Source organism: Mustelus asterias, chromosome 12, assembly GCF_964213995.1.
Source record: "Mustelus asterias chromosome 12, sMusAst1.hap1.1, whole genome shotgun sequence".
Classification (NCBI taxonomy): Eukaryota; Metazoa; Chordata; class Chondrichthyes; order Carcharhiniformes; family Triakidae; genus Mustelus; species Mustelus asterias.
The window spans coordinates 12297565-12317480 of NC_135812.1; the positions used below are offsets into that span (position 1 = coordinate 12297565).

General features: G+C 44.6%; 1 protein-coding gene across 2 annotated transcripts in view; it reads right to left on the reverse strand.

The window, feature by feature from the left end:
• Positions 1-19916, reverse strand: part of mnta (MAX network transcriptional repressor a) — a 139787-nt gene that overhangs the window by 111573 nt on the left and 8298 nt on the right. The window contains exons 1-2 of one of the 2 annotated variants that reach the window (XM_078224767.1): positions 12253-12317; positions 4010-4541 (exon numbers count right to left, since the gene is read on the reverse strand). In XM_078224767.1, coding sequence (XP_078080893.1) covers positions 4010-4541; positions 12253-12313 — 593 coding nt within the window. In that variant the 5' untranslated portion in view covers positions 12314-12317. Of the gene's footprint in view, positions 1-4009; positions 4542-12252; positions 12318-19916 lie in introns of those variants that run through there. The other variant, XM_078224766.1, reaches the window with a different exon arrangement.

Genomic DNA, 19916 nt, shown 5'->3' on the forward strand with positions numbered 1-19916 from the left:
CCTCCCTCCAAACACAGTCCAAGTTTGAAAGGACAAAACCTAGAACTGCTGGCTGTTCTCTCTCTCTCTCTCTCTCTCTCTCTCTCTCTCCCCCCGCCCCCCAAGGTGGCATGGAACCTCACCCATCACCAGCACACACCAAAAAATCACCAACGCCATCTGCAATTTCCTAGTGTCAGTGATCGAGGTGCCCAAACAATCTTCAGTTTAAAACATTCATATGCTCATTTCAATAAATAGTAACAAAGCTACTAGTTATATACATTTCTTCTCAAAATGTGCCTCTATGGAATTTACTCAAACCAATCTATGGACTTACCTTCCCCAGAGCAATACAGAGAGACAGAAAAACACAGAGTCGTTACTACCTCCAGTATCTGACATCTGAAACTATATGTTCATCATGAACAACTAAAATAGTGCGGCCCGAGAGGTTATCTAAACCTGAAAAAGGGCAATCTGATCTAATTGCTCAAATAGCTCAAAAAACCTGGTAAGTGTACTGTTATAAAGCAGGGGTGGATCCCCCCCCCCCGCCCGCCACCCACCGAAAACTAACATTGAAACACCCAAAGAGGAGTACCTCATCCTATAATCTGTAAAAAGGTGCACGTGCAGTGGTGTGACCTATTCTTCAGCAACTTCTGCTGGTTAAATAAAAAAAATAAATCCCTGACACTCACTTTAAAATCAACACACAACAATTTATTTATCTAACTAACAGTGAGCAAATTAGCTAAACTATTAACAAACCAGAAAAAATCCCTTCTAATTATCAACTATTCCCGAATAAAACAAGATTCTAATGGTGTGCTGTTCCAATAAATACAATTTCCACTCATTGACTAAAATCTATTTTTGTTACTCTCTAAATTACAACCAGCTTTTGTCTTCTGGAATATTCTGGGCCTTCTCTGTTGATTCTTCTGTCTGGAACTTCTTTCTTTCTTGGTACCATTGCATTTCCATAGATGGTGATTATGTGAGGAATAAAAGAATGACCAGGGTGAGGTTAGGGCCGGTCAAGGACAGATGTGGGAACTTGTGTATGGAATCAGTAGAGATAGGCGAGGTGATGAATGAATACTTTTCTTCAGTGTTCACCAAGGAGAGGGGCCATGTTTTTCAGGAAGAGAAGGTGTTACAGGCTAATAGGCTGGAGGAAATAGATGTTCGGAGGGAGGATGTATTGGCAGTTTTGAATAAACTGAAGGTCGATAAGTCCCCTGGGCCTGATGAAATGTATCCTAGGATTCTTTGGGAGGCGAGGGATGAGATTGCAGAGCCTTTGGCTTTGATCTTTGGGTCCTCGCTGTCCACGGGGATGGTGCCAGAGGACTGGAGAGTGGCAAATGTTGTTCCTCTGTTTAAGAAAGGGAATAGAAATGACCCTGGTAATTATAGACCGGTTAGTCTGACTTCGGTGGTTGGTAAATTGATGGAAAAGGTCCTTAGGGATGGGATTTACGACCATTTAGAAAGATGTGGATTAATCCGGGATAGTCAGCACGGATTTGTGAAGGGCAAATCGTGCCTCACAAATTTGATAGAATTTTTTGAGGAGGTAACTAGGTGTGTTGATGAAGGTAGGGCGGTTGGTGTCATATACATGGATTTTAGTAAGGCGTTTGATAAGGTCCCCCATGGTCGGCTTATGATGAAAGTAAGGAGGTGTGGGATAGAGGGAAAGTTGGCCGATTGGATAGGTAACTGGCTGTCTGATCGAAGACAGAGGGTGGTGGTGGATGGAAAATTTTCGGACTGGAGGCAGGTTGCTAGCGGAGTGCCGCAGGGATCGGTGCTTGGTCCTCTGCTCTTTGTGATTTTTATTAATGACTTAGAGGAGGGGGCTGAAGGGTGGATCAGTAAATTTGCTGATGACACCAAGATTGGTGGAGTAGTGGATGAGCTGGAGGGGTGTTGTAGGCTGCAAAGAGACATAGATAGGATGCAAAGCTGGGCTGAAAAATGGCAAATGGAGTTTAACCCTGATAAATGTGAGGTGATTCATTTTGGTAGGACTAATTTAAATGTGGATTACAGGGTCAAAGGTAGGGTTCTGAAGACTGTGGAGGAACAGAGAGATCTTGGGGTCCATATCCACAGATCTCTAAAGGTTGCCACTCAAGTGGATAGAGCTGTGAAGAAGGCATATAGTGTGTTAGCTTTTATTAACAGGGGGTTGGAGTTTAAGAGCCGTGGGGTTATGCTGCAACTGTACAGGACCTTGGTGAGACCGCATTTGGAATATTGCGTGCAGTTCTGGTCACCTCACTATAAGAAGGATGTGGAAGCGCTGGAAAGAGTGCAGAGGAGATTTACCAGGATGCTGCCTGGTTTGGAGTGTCGGTCTTATGAGGAAAGGTTGAGGGAGCTGGGGCTGTTCTCTCTGGAGCGGAGGAGATTGAGGGGAGACTTAATAGAGGTTTATAAAATGATGACGGGGATAGATCGAGTGAACGTTCAAAGACTATTTCCTCGGGTGGATGGAGCTATTACGAGGGGGCATAACTATAGGGTTCATGGTGGGAGATATAGGAAGGATATCAGAGGTAGGTTCTTCACGCAGAGAGTGGTTGGGGTGTGGAATGGACTGCCTGCAGTGATAGTGGAGTCAGACACTTTAGGAACATTTAAGCGGTTATTGGATAGGCACATGGAGCACACCAGGATGGTAGGGAGTGGGATAGCTTGATCTTGGTTTCAGATGAAGGTCGGCACAACATCGTGGGCCGAAGGGCCTGTTCTGTGCTGTACTGTTCTATGTTCTATGTTCTATGGTGCTTTCTCTAAGACATAGTTGAAGCTATGAGAGCCAGCAAGAGAGAGAGAGTTGAAAACTGAGAGCTATTAACTCCAGTAGGTGGCAGTTGCTCTCCCCGCTTTGTCCCATTGCCCCCTTTTTTAATACCCATGATGACATCTCAATATTTCCAACAATAGGATTGGTTCTAGTTTGTCAAAACCATCAGACTTAAATTTAATAGGTTTTTGGTATCTAGGTGCCGGATTCAAATTGATTGGCTAAATTCAAAAGCCTGTTGGCTTAGTAACACTGCTGCTTGGCCTTTTCGATACTAATGTTTCAGTTTGGGCTCTCTGTGTACTTGCATTTTAAATCAGAAAAAGCACCACCTTTTAAACGAGACCACGCAATGCTTCCCCCCCTCCAGCATTTTACAACATTACAAACACCAAATGCTAGCTTCCTACCTCCCAATCTACAATTACTCGACCCAACTTTGCAACCAACGCCTCTACTTTCTCAGGAGACTAAGGAAATTTGGCATGTCAGTTACGACTCTCACCAACCTTTACAGATGCACCATAGAAAGCATTCTTGCTGATTGTATCACAACTTGGTATGGCTCCTGCTCTGCCCAAGACTGCAAGAAACTACAAAAGGTCATGAATGTAGCCCAATCCATCACGCAAACCAGCCTACCATCCACTGACTCTGTCTACACTTCCCGCTGCCTCGGAAAAGCACCCCACGCACCCCGGACATTCTCTCTTCCACCTTCTTTCGTCGGGAAAAAGATACAAAAGTCTGAGGTCACGCAACAACCGACTCAAGAATAGCTTCTCCCCTGCTGCTGTCAGACTTCTGAATGGACCTACCTCGCATTAACCTTGCATTAAGTTGATCTTTCTCTACACCCTAGTTGTGACCGTAACACTACATTCTGCACTCTCTCGTTTCCTTCTCTATGAATGGTATGCTTGGTCTGTATAGCGCACAAGAAACAATACTTTTCGCTGTATGCTAATACAGGTGACAATAATAAATCTAATCAAACAGTACAGATTCTCAGTGTAACTACTTTTTTCAATTCTCGCTCATCTTCCTTATGTTTAAACTTTCAAATTACATGACTTGCTAACCAAATATTTAAAGGTCGATTAAGATTAAACATAAAGACCAGTTAGAAATGCAAACAATTATTTCAGAACCGTTGCGCTATCAGAGACAACGCGAGGAATCGTAATACGTATTGTTCACACACACCCTCCTGGCCGCCTCTTTTGATCCTGGGGCTTTCCGTCGTCCATTGGGTTTGGCTTAAGGCCACTTGGCTGCTGCGGTAGGGGCGACTGCTGGATGACATGATGCGGCGGGATTGCCAACACCGAACTTGTAAACTGCTGGGGCGAGCTGCTCACTAATGGCAGACCAGGCTGTGGATCAGTGAGTGCGGAGATTGGAGATCGATGAAGCACTGGCGGGGACTGGGAAATCTCTCTGGTGCTGTTGGCGAGGCTCAGGGCTGGCTGGTGATGCTGTACGATTTGTGGAGCAAGTGGGGTCAGAGTCAGGGAAGGACTGACCACGTGAGGCACGACGATTGTGGTAGCAGCAGCAGGAGGCGGAGGAGGAGGAGGAGGCGGCGGCAATGGTTTCGGGACTGGAAGTGCAGGAACAGCGTGGAGTTCAGGTTTAACCTCTTCTATGTGTAGTACATTGTTGATTCTTCCCAAATCTGTTTTTCTACATTCTGGTTCCCTTTCCAAAAGGAGCTTGTCTCTTTTCTCATGTTCTTCTGCAAGTTAAAGGTACACAGAGAAAAATTAGAAGACCTGTATGAAACTAACAATCATTGCTCTCTCTTTTTTAATGTTTATAGTCTACCTGACCACCAGAAATAAATTTTAAAAGTGCATAGTAGTTGCATCCTTAGCAAAGTAATTACGCACAGCAAAGTTTCAACCCAATTTAAAGTTTATTTATTAGTCACAAGTAGAATTACATTCACACTGCAGTGAAGTTACTGAAAATCCCTTAGTCACCACACTCTGGCGCCTGTTCGGGTACACTGCGGGAGAATTTAGCCAATGGACCTAATTTTTTTAAGGCATCATTGTAGATTATTTCAGCCATTAAAGGGTATTCTAGCAGGGGAAGAATTATGATAGTAAAACACTCCCAATTTGCTCGCCTCGTGCCCCCATAAGGACTGATTCATAATGGGTATGCTTCCACAGGACTACAGTCAAGTGGCTACTGCTTCCACTCTTCATGTGGACAGAATGTTGGCAAACTATTCAATTTTAGGGGGCTCACTGCCAAGCTGCATGCTGTCCTCATTCTCACCTCAGTTGAGAAAGGGAGCATGTCAATGAGTGATAAAGTCCAAGATGGTGCAGGTTTGTGACAATGTTGACTGGCCCTCAACCAAGGTGTAAAAGATGACTAAAAATCACCCTCAGTACCCTGGATAAGAAAAGAAGAAAAATCCGCAGTGCTTTCTCAAGCCCACAAGTCCACCCCTGTCGTTTTGTACTCAGTGTTGCAACACTGGGGGAAAATGACACCAATATACACAATGTTTCAACTCAGGCCTAACACATCTCTGAGTAAAGTTACTATTAACACTCTTGTCAATTTTTATTCTGTAGTGGCTGAATCGTGATTTGGAACATGAAAGTTGGCTGATTTATTGCCCACGGCCCCATCCTGCCCTCATTAACATGGATTAGTGTAACTCCACACCTCCTAGACCAGTGCCACACTGGAAGTAGATCAGCTAACTTAGCAGAGACCTGGGCCAACGGGCAATTTTTATGCACATTTGCCAACTGGACCATCAGAGGAGCAACAAACTTGCTCTTTCATTTCATCCTGTGATGATAATAACTGAGATGTAGAGATGCCGGCATTGGACTGAGTTGGGCACAGTGAAAATCACCTGATGAAGGAGCAGTGCTCCGAAAGCTCGTGATTCCAAATAAACTTGTTGGACTTTAACCTGGTGTTGTGACAGTAACTAACAATTATATAGTGCCTTTAAACGTTCCTAGGTGCTTAACAGGAACACCATCTTATAAAATTTGACACCAACCCAATGACCATAAACTTGTTCAAAGAGGTAGGCTTTACAGAACATCTTATAGAAGGAAGGAGAGAGGAGACAGCGAAGTTTAGGGAGGGAATTTAAAAGTAAGGGCCCAGATAGTGTTTTTTTTAAACAAATGACAATCAAATTTTATTGACAAAAATGGAGATCACAAAAGTTTGCTTCTTCCAGTTCTTTCTGGAGATTCTTTCCGGTTGAATCACAGCTTGATATGGCTCCTGCTCTGCCCAAGACCACAAGGAACTACAAAAAGTCGTGAATGTAGCCCAATCCATCACGCAAACCAGCCTCCCATCCATTGACTCTGTCTACACTTCCCGCTGCCTCAGAAAAGTAGCCAGCATAATTAAGGACCCCACGCACCCCGGACATTCTCTCTTCCACCTTCTTCCATCGGGAAAAAGATACAAAAGTCTGAGGTCACGTACCAACCGACTCAAGAACAGCTTCTTCCCTGCTGCTGTCAGGCTTTTGAATGGGCCTACCTTGCATTAAGTTGATCTTTCTCTACACCCTGGCTATGACTGTAACACTACATACCGCACTCTCTCATTTCCTTCTCTATGAACGGTATGTTTTGTCTGTATAAGCGCGCAAGAAACAACACTTTTCACTGTATGTTAATACATGCGACGATAATAAATTAAATTAAAATCAAATCAAAGTGAAGACAATAGAAAGTTGTTCAACAAATGCTGATTTCCATTCTGTACTGCATTAGAATGCACTCTTGTTCCTTTTGCAATTTAGTCCAGTTTGACAAAGCCAATGTCTTCAGCGTATTGTTTGAAGCACTGGCCATTTTTCTGTGTGGCCATTTTTCTGGATCAGGCCTTGTTGGTTTGCACACACTCTGCATCAGCGGGATCCCTGGCCGAATTTCCTGGGGTGAGACCAGTAAAGCTGCTAACAACACATGGTGGCCAGACAGGGATGCTAAAGAGACCATAATTGGAGTAGCACCACAATCTCAGAGGATTGGTGGTCTGGAGGGGATTACAGAGATGGGGAGGGGCCAGGCTGTGGAGGGGTTTGAAACCAAGGCCAAGAATCTTAAAAATCGAGGTGTTGCTTACACAGCAGCCAAGGTAGATCAGCAAGGGATACATTGCTCCTACACCATGTGTAGACAAACATTTAACATTGTGACATAGTAAGTTCCCAATGCATTATGCACAACCAAATCTATCAGTGAGATATCATTCAGATCATTCTACCATCATAGACTCAAACTAACATTGGAAATACAAGCAAGAAAATAAAATTTCTTGGAACTTCTAGGTCTTAATATCAATTTTGTCCCATTCAAATTAATTGGAAAAATTACATACAAATCACATTTGCTGTAATTAGGTATACTATTAAGTGAACTGGCTTGGCAATAAACAATCATTCTGCCATCAATGTATCTTCATTTGAGCTCTGTTGTAATTGAAGAGAGCCGTTAGCTTTCAGTTTTCAGAAAAAGATAGGATGTTTGATCATGAAAGTTGAACTCACAAGGCATTCAAATGGCTTGAAATCAAGACTCATCGAGTTGTCTCCTACTCATTCTTTCTCTGGATTTCAAAATGGTGGGACAGCTTCTTATTTCCTACCCCAGCTCTCACCTCTGGCTCAGTTGGTAGCAATTCAATCTCCAAATCGGATGGTCATGGGTTCAATCCTCAGCCAATCCTGGCTGACATTTCACTGATGTGGCACGATCACGGGCATTCAGCCTCTGATCTTCAGGTAAGCGTTCTCCAAGGCGGCCTTCATGACACACGACAACGCAGAATCGCCAAGCAGAAACTGATATCCAAGTTCCGCACCCAGCCTCAACTGGGATCTTGCATTCATGTCACACTATCTGTAACCCCCACGACTTGCCTGGGCTTGCAAAATCTCACTAACTGTCCTGGCTTGAGACAATTCACATCTCTTTAACCTGTGCTTAACCCTCTCTCCACTCACATTGTCTGCACCTGTAAAGACCTGATTACCTGTAAAGACTCGCATTCCAACCATTATCTTCTAAATTGAGTCTGTGTCTATGTATGCCCTGTTTGTGAACACAACTCTTCACTCACCTGAAGAAGGAGCAATACTCCGGAAGCTTGTGCTACCAAATAAACCTGTTGGACTTTAACCTTGTGTTCTGAGACTTCTTACTGACGTTTCACTGCAATGCTGAAGGAGTGCTATCTCGTCAGGGCTGCCATCATTAGATGCAGCATTAAACCCAGGCTTCATCTGCCTGTTCAGCTTGATGATAAAAAATCCATCGGCACTTGCTGAAGGAGGACAAAGATCTCCCAGTGTCCTAGAATCACTGAACGGTTACAGAGAGGAAGAGGTCATTCATAATGTCTGTGCTGGCTCTCTGTAAGAGCAACTCAGCAAATCCCACTCCCCGTTACTCTGTAATCTTTTTTTCCTTCAGATAATTATCCAATTTCCTTTTGAAAGCCATAATTAAATCTGCCTTCATTACACTCTCAGGCACTTCATTCCAGATCCTAACCATTTGCTGCGTAAAGAAGGTCCCCCCCCCTCCACCCCATGTCACTGCTGGTTCTTTTGTCATTCATCTTAAACTGGTGTCCTCTGGTTCTTGCTCTTCTGCAGATGGGAACAGTTTCTGTCTACTCTTGCCTAGTCTTCTCATGATTCTGAACACCTCAAACAAATCTCTTCTTTTCCCTTCTCTGGCCAACATTCTTCCCGCAATCACACTCCCAAGAAAGAGAGAGAACTTCATCCTCGGGCAGTTTTGAGGACCTTCCATGCACAGGTTAGCTGCCATGAGTGCCCATATAACAGCAATCAAACTTTAAAAGTCATTCATAGAAGGTGAGGACTTTTACTCTTTCCGGAGGACATGACATGCAACACAAGTTCAATATCCGCCTTACAACTTGCTGTTCCTTAAACCTGAGCTCTCTATTTGCTAATTTAACTCAATTGCCAGCTCCAACTCACCCATCTCTGATATGCTCAATGCATTCTTTGAGCAAGAGGTCAGTGACAGCACGCCCTCCATCCCAGAAGCCTCGGATAAACCTGTATCTAAGGTCATAGTCATAGAGGTTTACAGCATGGAAACAGGCCCTTCGGCCCAACTTGTCCATGCCGCCCTTTTTTTTTTAAAACCCCGAAGCTAATCCCAATAATATGATTATCATCATATTTGTGGACGTCACCATTGCCGATGTCAGAGCAGCCTTCTCGAAGGTCAACCTGCGGAAAGCGACTGGATGGGGTACCCGGACAAGCACTCAGATCGTGCGTGGATCAGCTGGCAGGGGTATTCACAGACCTCTTCAACCTCTCTTTACAGCAATCTGAGGTCCCTATCTGCTTCAAGAAGTCAATCGTCATCCCGGTACCAAAGAAAAGTCAAGCAGCGTGCCTTAATGCCTATTGTCCGGACATACTCTCTTCCACCTTCTTCTGTCGGAAAAAAGATACAAACGTCTGAGGTCACGTACCAACCGACTCAAGAACAGCTTCTTCCCTGCTGCCGTCAGACTTTTGGATGGACCTACCTCTCATTAAGTTGATCTTTCTCTACACCCTAGTTCTGACTGTAACACTACATTCTGCACTCTCTCATTTCCTTCTCTATGAACAGTATGCTTTGTCTGTATAGGCACAAGAAACAATACTTTTCACTGTACACTAATACATGTGACAATAATAAATCAAACCTTTGTAACTTTGTTGGTGTCCTGCATGATAAATTAGCTCCTAAGATTCTCAATTTAAAATAAAACTGAACAAATATGTAAGCCATGGTTGAGGCATTTGGTGCCAACAAAATAGCGCTTCTACATTTTGTTTTTGCAGTTACTGTTGAGAGAGATCTTTATTTGGAAATCAGGCTCCTCAGTCCAAGACACTGAATCTAACGGCTGGGCACAAAATGTGTCACCAAAACTTACGAGTTGGTATGTGTTTTACTCCTAACAGGGAAGATAAAGTGAGAGTGAAACTGAAAGGCAATGTGGCTCAGATCTGGCAGTTGTTGTCTTATCAAGGAAATGCTGGACTTTTATTCTAACACCCAATTGCAGGAATGTCCTCTTCATTCGACACACTGCACTGAATAAATTTCATTTTGTCCCCAGATTTCCAACAGGAAGAGCAAACTATGAGCTCACGCCACTGATGGTAAAGGAAAGAACTTGCATTGCACAGCACCTTTCATGACCTGAAGACACTCTGGTACAATTTATAGCCCACTTCAGGACTGGAGGACAAAAATCAAGGCTGACATTGCAGTGCAGAGCTGAGGGAGTGCTTCACTGACAGAGGTGCAACCTTTCAGATTAAACCAAGACCCACCTGCCCATTTGGGTGGATGTTACAGATCGCAGTGGCCTGGCCAATAATTAACTCTCAATCAACATCACAGAGACAGATTGTCTGATCATTATCAAATTTATGGAGGCTTGCTGTGGGCAAATTGGCTGCTTACCTTTCCCACATTACAACAGTGACTAAACTTCAAAAGTGCTTCTTTGGCTGGAAAGTGTTTTTTGAGATATCCTGTGTTTGTGAAAAGCAATGTACAAGCGCAGAATTTCTTTTCTTGGTCAACGCCAAGAGATGGGGTACTTCACTGTGATGAGACCATTCTTTTTGAAGGTTAGATAAATTGCGCCTTGTGACCAGTAAGCATGTTGATGATCACTGGATTTGGTTACATCCATTCAGTGGATGTAAATGTTGCACAAAAGAAAATCCCAACATAAAGCAAGCTACCTTCATTGCCACTACCACTGTGGTAGTCAGAATGTGGAATAACTGTTGTACCAGTTCAATTACTGCCTTCCCAGTTATGTGGAGATGGAGGCATTTGGGAAACAGAGTAAAGTTAGACCTTAGGACTTATTAGGATAGCATTACTATATTTGAGATATCCTGTGTTTGTGAAAAGCAGTGTACAAGTGCAATATTACTTTCCTTGGTTGACGCTAAGAGGTGGGGTACTTCACAACGATGGGCTGCAAGGTGGCACAGTGGTTAGCACTGCTGCCTCACAGCACCAGGGACCCGGGTTCGATCCCCAGCTTGGCTCACAGTGTGGCGTTTGCAAGTTCTCCCCTTGTTGCGCGAGTTTCCTCTGGGTGCTCCGATTTCCTCCCACAGTCTGAAAGATGTGCTGGTTAGGTGCATTGACCCGAACAGGCGCCGGAGTGTGGCAACTAGGGGAATTTCACAGTAACTTCACTGCAATGTTAATGTAAGCCTTACTTGTGACTAATAAATAAACTTTATAGCCCCAAAACTAATTTTGATACCTGCTGCTTAATAAAGACAAGTCACAAACAAATTCTATAATGTCCTGTGGCAATGGTCATAGCAAGTTAGACGATATAATGCTATAAGATATAAGAATGCACAATGTATTACTGCGGAGTGTCTACTGATGCCATTGTGTCAGGCAGCAAGTTGGAGGTAGGGAGGGATTTCTGGCCGGGTTCACAGCAAACAGTCTATTTTATAGCACAGTCTGTTTACTCAAAAAACAGCGAATGTTTAAGCAGTGCACCAAAATAAGCAATCTAGTGTCAATTTAAAAAGAGTCCCATGAACTACAGCAAACAGAACATGTGATAGAACACAATTGAAACTGCAGCAACACCTACCATTAAAAGCAGGATTATTTCTCCAGTATTGAATGGACAGTAGTTAACATAATACAAATCATGCACATAGCATCAATCCCGGTCACTTACAGCAGTGTGGCCTCCAGCTGTAGTTGATGATTGGGACGGGGTGGAAAGGAGGGGGGGTCATGGGATTGGGGCTGCACAGCGGTTAGCACTGCTGCCTCAACGCCAGGGACCCAGGTTCAATTCTGGCTTCGGGTCACTCTCCCTGCGCATTCTCCCCGCGTCTGCGTGGATTTCCTCCGGGTGCTCAGGTTTCCTCCCACACTCCAAGGATGTGCAGGTCAGGTTGATTGGCCATGGCAAATTTGCCCCTTAGTGTCCCAAGATGTGTTGGTTAGGTGGATTAGTAGGGTAAATACCTGGAGTTACAGGGATAGGGTCTGGGAGGGATTGTTGTCGGTGCAGGCTCGATGGGCCGAATGGCCTCCTTCTGCACTGTAGAGATTCTATGATACCCAACCATGTCCATTCTGGCTGGGGACTGTAGTGTCATTATAGATAGACATATCGTCGTAGATGTATCATTGAGCTGCTACGCTAAAGCTGTGTTTAAATATGGCCCGACTGCTCCAGGCCACAGAGATTTAATTATTGAAAGTAGCACAAGCTGAGGTGTTTAAGAGGTTAGCTGCTGTCAGTGAGGAACGTTTGCAGTTTGGCAGGTGCTCGTAAATTCCCAGATCCACGTCAGAAGACATCAACATGAAATGATTGCCTTTCTCCTTTATGTGTACCTCTGGCACTTTCAAATGTCGCTGAAATGTGGTGATGGTGCACGAGATGCAAGACTTGCATTATATAAGTCTGTGTTTCAGACAGATCCAGCACTACACCCTCTGCCGTTAGTCCCATTCTACCTCTGAAGAGAACATTCACACAAAGTTAACTGGAATGGTTCTATTTTTCCATATGGCAGAACTGCCAACATTTCACAGAACATCCATCACATAAACAGAACACACAGCAATAGACTGCTGAAGGTGGTGGGGGGGGGGGGGCGGGAATCAGAGAGTCGCTCAACAATTTACATTAGTTACATGCTTTAGTCACATTTTCATCATGTATTCACACAGGTGAAGCAAGAGTGTCACAGTCTCCATTATCTAGGATCCATCCAAGTGTTGGTGATAGGATCAGTCTATTAATATTTTTAGACCCATTAGGATGAGTGGAATCTCTATGGAGAAGAGGAATTCCTTTCACACTTCTGCTTTGCTGGATTGACATCAGTCCCTTCCAGTTCACAGGGTAAACGACGAGTATCGTTCCCTCTACAATGCACCAACCACGGAGCTTAAACCCAGTCTGTGAAGATCTTCCTCCATCAGTGGAAATAGGAACATTGGAACACAGGTGCAGGAGTAGGCCATTCAGCCCTTAGTGTCATGGAGATTTGCAGAGTGAGATACGTGAAATACATGAGATTACGGGAATAGGGCCGGGGTGGGATTGTTGTCGGTGCAGGCTCGATGGGCCAAGTGCCTTTTCCTGGGTGGCACCATGGCACAGTGGTATGGGCAGCACAGTGGCTAGCACTGCTGCTTCACAGCGCCAGGGACCTGGATTCGATTTCCAGCTTGGGTGGCTGTGTGGAGTTTGCACGTTCTCCCCGTGTCTGCGTGGGTTTCCTCCGGGTGCTCCGGTTTCCTCCTATGCCAAAATTGCCCTTAGTGTCCTGGGATGCGTAGGTTAGACGGATTAGTGGGTAAATATGTAGGGATTTGGGGGTAGGGCCTGGGTGGGATTGTGGTCGGTGCAGACTCGATGGGCCGAATGGCCTCTTTCTGTGCTGTAGGGTTTCTAAGTTTCCTAAATGGCCTCTTATTTGGAGACCCCGTCCCTTGGTTCTAAACACCCTGCCCAACCAGGGGAAACTTTCTTTTTGTATCTACCCTGTCGAGCCCTGTGAAAATTTAGTTGAATCTTTCCAATTCTCACTCCAACCATTTATCCACATTTCCAGTATTTCCCCAACTAAAGCAAAAATTGGCTAAACAGGGCGCCATTTTCTCTTGTTTAACCACAACTATCAGTTGAATCTGCCTAACCACCTACAGCTCCCTATGTGCCCCAAAACTTATCACAAACAAAAGTTATTGAGGGCGTGTGCCACTGTCCGTGTGGAGTTTGCACGTTCTCCCCGTGTGTTTCCTCCGGGGGGCTCCGGTTTCCTCCCACATCCAAAAATGTGCAGGTTAGGTTGATTGGCTATGCTACATTGCCCTTAGTGTCAGGGAGATTAGCAGAGTAAGTATGTGGGGTTACAGGGATCGGGTGGGATTGTTGTCGGTGCAGGCTCGATGGGCTGAATGGCCTCCTTCTGTACTGCAGGGATTCTATGGTTCTATTCAAAAAAATGTTACAAACACACAGCTCTTCAGCAGTGAAAAGTGAAAAAGCAGATCAACGTTTTACATTCTCTCTGTCTGAAGATGCACTATTTCAAAATTAGGAGTCACCCTTATAGGACAGAGACGAGGAGAAATGTTTTCTCTCTGAGGATGTGTGACTTTGGAACTCTTTGCCTCAGGATGCGGGGGAGGGGTCACTGAATATTTTTAAGGCAGAGGTAGATAGATTCCTGTTAGGCAAGGGAATCGAAGGTTATCGAGGGTAGATAGGGAACACGGAATTCAACACAAGCAGGTCACACTGAATGGCGGAGCAGGCTCAAGGGGCTGAATGTCCTACTTCTGCTCCCATTTTGCATGTTCGAATGTTCATATTGGCCTGCTGTGCATTTTCAATATTTTCTACTTTAGTTTCAGATTCATAGCATTTTTCTTTTTAATCCCAACCAACTGAGTTCAATTCGGAACAAGAGTGGAAAAGCAGTGTTTCCAATGCACCAATCCAACCCCTTCATCTACTCAGTAAGTTTTATTACCCAATTAAAACCACGCGCAAAGTTAGAGAGGCAATGGGTTACTTTTCCATCAGAGGTGCAATAGTTTTGTTTTATTCATTCATGGGTCTTGGGCATCACTGACTGGCTAGCATTTATTGCCCATCCCTGGTTGCCCTTGGGAAGGTGAGTGGCTTGGCCATTTTAGAGGGCAGTTTAGAGTCAACCTCATTGCTGTGGCTCTGGAGTCACATGTAGGTTAGTCTGCGTAAGGACGGCAGACTTCCTTCCCTAAAAGGACATTAGTGAACCCCCAGGTGCATTTTTCCGACAATTGACAATGGTTTCATGGTCGTCAGTAGATTCATAATTCCGGATATGTTTTATTGAATTCAAATTCCACTATCTGCCATGGCTATCACATAACTATGAGTCACTAAGATGCCAAGACAATTGTCTGCATTCTTAAAAGTGCATGCATTATTTGGGGGCCATTTAGCTCAGTTGGTTAATGGATGGCTGGCGTGTGGCTCAGAGTGACACCATCAACATAGGTCGGATTCTTGCGCTGGCTGAGGTGGACTTGGGACTGGCCTCTCCGCCCAGTGGAAGACAAACGCAAACCACCAGTGACTGACAAAAACTGTCAAGAGAAAATGACCCAGGGTGAAGCATCATAGAGTGATAGAGGTTTACAGCATGGAAACAGGCTCTTCGGCCCAACTTGTCCATGCCACCCTTTCTTTTTCAAACCCCTAAGCTAGTCCCAATTGCCCACATTTGGCCCATATCCCTCTATACCCATTAACTGTCTAAATGCTTTTAAAAAGACAAAATTGTACCCGCCTCTACTACTACCTCTGGCAGCTTGTTCCAGACACTCACCACCCTCTGAGAAAAAATTGTCCCTCTGGACACTTTTGTATCTCTCCCCTCTCACCTTAAACCCTATGCCCTCTAGTTTTAGACTCCCCTACCTTTGGGAAAAGATATCGACTATCTAGCTGATCCATGCCCCTCATTATTTTATAGACCTCTACAAGATCACCCCTCAGCCTTAACACTCGAGAAAAAAGTCGCCCAGTCTATCCAGCCTCTCCTTATAACTCAAACCATCAAGTCCCCTAGCATCCTAGTAAATCTTTTCTGCACTCTTTCTTGTTTAATCATATCCCTTTCTATAATAGAGTGACCAGTTAATATGGTATTCTCACTGAGTGAGAAATCATACCATCTTAACTACACTTCCAATTAATTTATTGTATTGCACTCTCACCTTTACCAGCCCTGCTTCAAGATGCATAATTATTGCCTACCCAAGCTGCTCGTTAATGTTTTCAAGCTTCACCAATGTTTTATTAAATCGGTCTTTGAAACTCTGCCCATCAAGGGGACCTCATGAATTGTTACATTTCATCAAAGGAGAAGAAGTATCCAGCTCCCGCAGCCACCCCATGCTTCGCCCACTCTCAGCGCGCACCATTAACATCCAGGGGGTGGAGGCAGGAGGCAACCAAGCACCAGAAAATGAACTGCAGCAGACAGCGAGCCAAGGGCCTGTCTTTGGGCAGAGCGCACAAAAATAAATTTAATGTGTTTGTTACAGTACAATTAAAAACACGTGGTACCTGTATGAACACTGACCATAGAGTGAGAGTATATGAAGCAAAGTATTAAGTTGGGAGGGCACAGACCCATGGTGCGAGACAATTTCACAAGTGCCAGCACTCCTCCAATGCCCATCAGTGTCCATTCTGTACAACTGTAACAGCAGATAGTCGGCCAAAGTCTGTATCACAGACGAACCTGGTCCTTTTACATATAAACACACAGATTTTCCCAGTGGCTGTCGGTGGATAACCAAAATGAACAGGTGCCAAACATAACCATCCCCACCTTGCCCCAGTGAAGTCAAAACTAATCGTAGCATCTCCATTATCCCTGATTGAGACTAGCTAACACAATACAAGCAATGGATAAAAATTGGGACCGTAGAATCGCAGAATGGAATCATAGAATCCCTACAGTGCAGAAGGAGGCCATTTGGGCCATAGAGTCTGCACCGATCACAATCCTAACCAGGCCCTATCCCCATAACCCCATGCATTTACCCTAGCTAGTCCCCCTGACACTAAGGGGCAATTTAGATGTCCAATCAACCTAGCCCACACATCTTTGGGAAGAAACCGGAGCACCCGGAGGAAACCCATGCAGACACGGGGAGAACGTGCAGACTCCGCACAAACAGTGACCCAGGCTGGGAATCGAACCTTGGTCCCTGGCGCTGTGAGGCAGCAGCGCTAACCACTGTACCAACATGCCACATTTTTGGCCTCAGGACATCACCAGGTGAACAAATCTTTTGTTCACTATGTTTTTATAATTCTTCACTCCAGAAAGCACTGAACTGTGTGAAGTATGTTTCATTGTGCACAAGGTGTACTGCACTGCCTCATGCGGATGGCCATTACAGACAGTGAGCAAGACAGCCAACTGTGGGGCGCATCACAGACACACACATACAAACAGACAGGGCAGAGACACACACACACATCACCAGGTAGTAATCAGGAGCAGGATCCCGGTGTCAATTTTCCCCGGCCTGCTGCTGAGCTGGTCTTACAGCAATGAAATAATGCATCAACAAGCAAAATTCAAACCTGGATCCTCTTTGATTCAAATGGCTGTGTTCCATGATATACATTGCATTTTTCCCAAGTGGGCCACATTTGCCACATGGTCTAACTCATGAAACATCTGATTTCAATGCAAAGTGTGATAATAGCAAACAATTGCAGATCCGAGTCCTGCCTTCAGTGGTTTCACAGAACAAAAATGTCGCCATAAAACTACCCCAACAGTGCTGTAAAGCGGAGCATTGTCATCTTTATAAATAGTCTTATCCTTGTTAAGCAATGCTTGGCTCAATGTTACTTGCAACCCAAGGTACAAGAAATATGTTTCCCATTAGCCTGTAAGTAAACCAATATATGGCAAAGTTTAAAGTTTTAAAGTTTATTAGTGACACATTAACACTGCAATGAAGTTACTGTGAAAGTCCCCCTAATCGCCACACTCTGACGCATGTTCAGGTACACCGAGGGAGAATTTAGCATGGCCAATGCACTTAACCAGCACGTCTTTCAGACTGTGGGAGAAAACCGGAGCGCCCGGAGGAAACCCACGCCGACACGGGAAGAACATGCAAACTCTGCACAGACAGTAACCCAAGCCAGGAATCGAACCCGGGTCCCTGGTGCTGTGAGGTCGCAGTGCTAACCACTGTGTCACCGTGCCGCCCCAAGTAATGATAGATAAAAAGTGCAAGGAACTTCAACTCAGCTATAACCCACACTGGACAAGAGTCCACCTCCTTGGCTGCACGAAGCTGCATTCCTGGTAATTATGCTCAATAAAGACAAGAAACATGAAAAGACCAAGAGGAATGAGGTAATGGATGCTTCCTACTAGTTGACATGCACTGCTTTTAAGAACAAATCTATTCTTTCCAAAAAATGTTCCTAAATCTACTCCATAGTCATCAGAGATTTGGGGGGAAAAAGCACCTTTTCTCATTGCTGATAAAAAATATGAATTTTGATTTCCTCCATCCCTCTTTCAATCCCTACATAGAAACATGGATTAGAAGATAGGAGCAGGTAGACCATTCGGCCCTTCAAGTCTGCTTCTCCATTCATTATGACCAAGGCTGATCATCCAACTCAATAGCCTGATCCCACCTTCCCCCATATGCTTTGATCTCTTTCACCACAAGAGCCAAGTCTAACTCCTTCTTGAAAACATACAATGTTTTGGCCCCCAACTGCAAAATTGGCTTGATGACGGAAGATAGGTGGAGTTTAATAAATGAGAGGTGATGCATTTTGGTAGATCAAATCGGGGCAGGACTTAGTCAGTTAGTGGTAGCGCATTGGGGAGAGTTAGAGAACAAAGAGATGTAGGGGTATAGGTTCATAGCTCCTTGAAAGTGGAGTCACAGGTGGACAGGGTGGTGAAGGCGGCATTCGGCATGCTTGGTTTCATTGGTCAGTACATTGAATACAGGAATTGGGACATCTTGTTGAAGACATCGGTAAGGCCACACTTGGAATACTGTGTACAGTTCTGGTCACCATATTATAGAAAGGATATTATTAAACTAGAAAGAGTACTGAAAAGATTTACTAGGATGCTACCGCGACTTGATGGTTTGGGTTATAAGGAGAGGTTGGATAGACTGGGACTTTTTTCTCTGGAGCACAGGAGGCTTGGGGATGATCTTATAGAAGTCTCTAAAATAATGAAGGGCATAGAAAGGTAGATAGTCAACATCTTTTCCCAAAGGTAGGGGAGACTAAAACTAGAGGGCATAGGTTTAAGGTGAGAGGGGAAAGATACAAAAGGGTCCAGAGGGGCAATTTTTTCACACAGAGGGTGGTGAGTGTCTGGAACAAGCTGCCAGAGGTAGTAGTAGAGGCAGGTACAGTTTTGTCTTTTAAAAAGCATTTACACAGTTACATGGGTAAGATTGATAGAGGGATATGGGCCAAACGCGGGCAATTGAGACTAGCTTAATGGTAAAAACTGGGCGGCATGGACAAGTTGGGCCAAAGAGCTTGTTTCCATGTGTAAACCTCTGTAACTCTGCTTTCTGTGGTAGAGAATTCCATAGGCTGACCACTGTGTGTGTGAAGAAATTTCCCCTCATCTCAATCCTAAGAGGTTTACCCCTTACAGAGTTGGGACACCAGTATCTTTGTAATCTCCTCCAGCCCCATCGCACCCATCCTCCTTCGGAACAAACTTTCTGTTCCTCTGACCAGCATCTGATGAAGTGCCTATCCCTTAATTCTACCCTTGGCACCTGTGCCATCTGCTGCCTAGGCCTTGGAAGTTTTTGGTTATTCCTCCCAGCATCCCCTTGGATTCGGCATTCAATTTCCTCGTGCTTCTGTGAAGCATGCGTTTCTGCAAAGGCCCTAGTTGTCCCCGAAACATAGAAACTAATTCAATAAATGGATCGCAAAGAGGTACACATTGCGCTGATCCTAAAGCCTGAATATCTCCCCTGCCGCCAGAAGTGAAGTGGGGATGCAGGTTCAATTAGCTGAGCTTCCACTCTTGGCTTTGTTGTGCGTTGGGGCTAGGCAACTCCTCCCCTCACAGGATGACAGGAGAAAGAATGGTCCACACCACTGAAGTGACGAGAACCAGATCCCGACCCAACTCTGCTCTGACTCCAAATAATGTGCATCCCAAACAAGGGGACAAAGGGAATGTGGAAGAGAGATTTATTTTTTTCACACACCTTAAAAGAATGAAACAATTAAATATTGACAATTTTACCAAGGAAACATACAGGAAGTGAAACGCTTGAGAAATTCTCCTGTACAATATTTCATCACAGCACACTGGATGGTATAATCCCAAATACTAACAACATTACAACCAGCCACTCTACCATTTCCAGGTTATTCTTCTTCATGGGTGTTGTTAACAATAGCACTGCATTCAAAAGTCAATTGATAGGCTGCTGCACTGTACAGCGTTTTA